General features: G+C 50.9%; 1 protein-coding gene across 1 annotated transcript in view; it reads left to right on the top strand.

Annotated features, from left to right (window-relative positions):
* Positions 1 to 2,441, top strand: part of Gjb3 (gap junction protein beta 3) — a 5,563-nt gene extending 3,122 nt beyond the window's left edge. The window contains exon 2 of the mRNA XM_005353222.2: positions 928 to 2,441. Within this exon, the coding sequence (XP_005353279.1) occupies positions 968 to 1,774 (807 nt within the window). The 5' untranslated portion in view covers positions 928 to 967 and the 3' untranslated portion in view covers positions 1,775 to 2,441. The remainder of the gene's footprint in view (positions 1 to 927) is intronic.
* The last annotated feature ends 284 nt before the right edge of the window (positions 2,442 to 2,725 follow it).

The following is a 2,725-nucleotide window of genomic DNA, read 5'->3' on the forward strand; positions in this document are numbered from 1 at the left end:
GAGAGAGAGAGAGAGAGAGAGAGAGAGAGAGAGAGAGAGAGAGCGCACACAGGAGAGAGCTTGTGAGCACCACGGTAAAGGGTCATTGTCTGCCATACACTCTAATGCTGACTGGGCGGGTTGCATATTCCTCATGAGCTTCCATGTCTTATCTGTGTCTTGGGAAGGGTCATCACCTCTTAGATCCTGGTGATGACTGACCAGGTCCACCCAAAGGAAAAGCTCAGTGAGTGCGGGCATGGAGGGTCACACCTTTACTCCCAGCACTCAGGAGGCAGTCACGAGTTCCAGGCCAGTCTAGGCTACATTGTGAAACTTGTTTTGTATTTAAAAAAATAAAAATGCAAATGGACAAGGGCTGGAGAGATGGCTGAGCCTGGGCTACATAGTGAAATTTGTCTTTCTGTCTTTCTTTCTTTCTTTCTTTCTTTCTTTCTTTCTTTCTTCCAATCCAAGGTCTTGTGATATAGTCCTAACTGTCCTGAAACTCACTGTGTAGACCAGGTTGGCCTCAAACTCATGGAATTCCACCTGCCTGCCTCTTCCTCATGAGTGCTGGGGTTAAAGGCATGTGCCACTGTAGCTGGCTTATTTTGTTTTGTTTTGTTTTGTTTAAAAAGAAAGAAAGAAAAAAAAGGAAAGAAAAAAAAAGTCAGGCCTGGATTGATGGCTGAGCAGTTAAGAGATCTATCAAAGGACGAGAGTTCAGTTCCCAACACCCACATAGTCTGGTGGCTTACAATGGTCTATCAACGCCAGCTGCAGAGGATCCCACACCCTCTTCTAGACTCGCTGGCATGTGCACATATATAAACAATAACACACATATTCATAAACAAAAAATAATATTTTTAATCATTATTTAATTACAATTAATAGTCATCAAGTGAACCATTAGCATAACGGTTTTCTCCATCGTTCCCTCAGGTGGGTACAGTGCCCCTCTCCCCAGCCGTGAGCTGGCGCCATGGACTGGAAGAAGCTCCAGGACTTGCTGAGCGGTGTGAACCAGTACTCTACAGCCTTCGGGCGCATCTGGCTGTCGGTCGTGTTCGTCTTCCGGGTGCTGGTGTATGTGGTGGCGGCTGAGCGCGTGTGGGGTGACGAGCAAAAAGACTTTGATTGCAACACCAGGCAGCCTGGCTGCACCAACGTGTGCTATGACCACTTCTTCCCTATCTCCAACATTCGCCTCTGGGCCCTGCAGCTCATCTTTGTCACGTGTCCCTCTATGTTGGTCATCTTGCACGTAGCCTACCGCGAGGAGCGGGAGCGGAAGCATCGCCAGAAGCACGGGGAGCAATGTGCCAAGCTGTACAGCCATCCTGGCAAGAAGCACGGTGGCCTGTGGTGGACCTACCTGCTCAGCCTCGTCTTCAAACTCATCATTGAATTCGTCTTCCTATATGCCCTACACAAGCTCTGGCACGGCTTCACCATGCCGCGTCTGGTACAGTGTGCCGGCGTGGAACCCTGCCCCAACACTGTGGACTGCTACATCGCTCGGCCCACGGAGAAGAAAGTCTTTACCTACTTCATGGTAGGCGCCTCTGCTGTCTGCATTATTCTCACCATCTGTGAGATCTGCTACCTCATCTTCCACAGGGTTATGCGAGGCCTGAGCAAGCCTAAAAAGAGTGGCATCTCCCCAAAGTCCTCCAGCCGAGCCTCCACTTGCCGCTGTCACCACAAGCTTCTGGAGAGCGGGGACCAGGAACCAGACCCAGGCGATGCCAAGCCGCAGGCTTCAGCTCCGAATCTGACCCCCATTTGAACCGCAAGCTGGAGAAGTGAAGCAGGGAGGTACTGCGGGTGGAGGGGTCCTTAGCGGGGCTGGGTGCCCCCACTTTGAATTCACTAAGCAAGCCAGTTTTGTTTGATACAGATATTCTGGGTTCTGTGCTGGCTACCTAGTATAGGTAACATGGCAAACCCAGCTTCAGAGAGACATTTAGATTAGCAGATTACATGCATGCAAGGGTCTATTTAGCTGAGCTGGTAAGCAGTGCTTCTACCTACCCCAGGGGACTGCCAGGCCAGGCAGCCTTGCAGAAAAGCACCGTGGAAGAGAGAAATGGAGGGGGCTCTACAAAAGAGGTAGCAACAGCAAAAAGAACTGGGGGTCTCAGAGGAGGGGTGCTGGCTGGGGACAGGGGACAGCCAGCCAGAGAGAGTGTTTAAATCCTCACCCCCATGAGAAGCTGCTCGGGTTCCTATGTGGAATGTTCTAGAGGCCAAAGAACGAACGTAGAAAGTGGTAGTAAGTCTTGTCATGTCAACTGCTGTTTGGGACACCCAGGGGTCCTCTGGATCACCCTCTCCAACCTCCATCTTCAGGCAGCAATACTCTTCTTCCTCCTCCAGGGTGCTCAGTCCACTGAACCCTGTGGCCAAGACCTTGGACGCATGCATGGAACCCGTACATCCTAGTCAGTTTCCTTTAAAGCAATAAAGTTTCGTTTTATACAGTTTGCTTCTCTCCTCCATTCTCCCCAACTTCCACCCAGTCCCAGGGATAGGAAAGAGCCCTTGGACTTGGGGATGAAGCTACTTTCGAAGTGTGACATAGGCTGAAGCTGAGGTTGAGAAAGGGTGGAGTTGCTGGTGGCAACTGTTGTCAGGAAACCATGGGTGTGGGGGGGGGGATGCTCACGTTAGGATTCTACTTGTAGCCACCAGAGGGCGCCTCCAGCCTTCTTAAGTTAGACTGGTCTGAGCACACACA

This window comes from Microtus ochrogaster, chromosome 10, assembly GCF_000317375.1.
Source record: "Microtus ochrogaster isolate Prairie Vole_2 chromosome 10, MicOch1.0, whole genome shotgun sequence".
Classification (NCBI taxonomy): Eukaryota; Metazoa; Chordata; class Mammalia; order Rodentia; family Cricetidae; genus Microtus; species Microtus ochrogaster.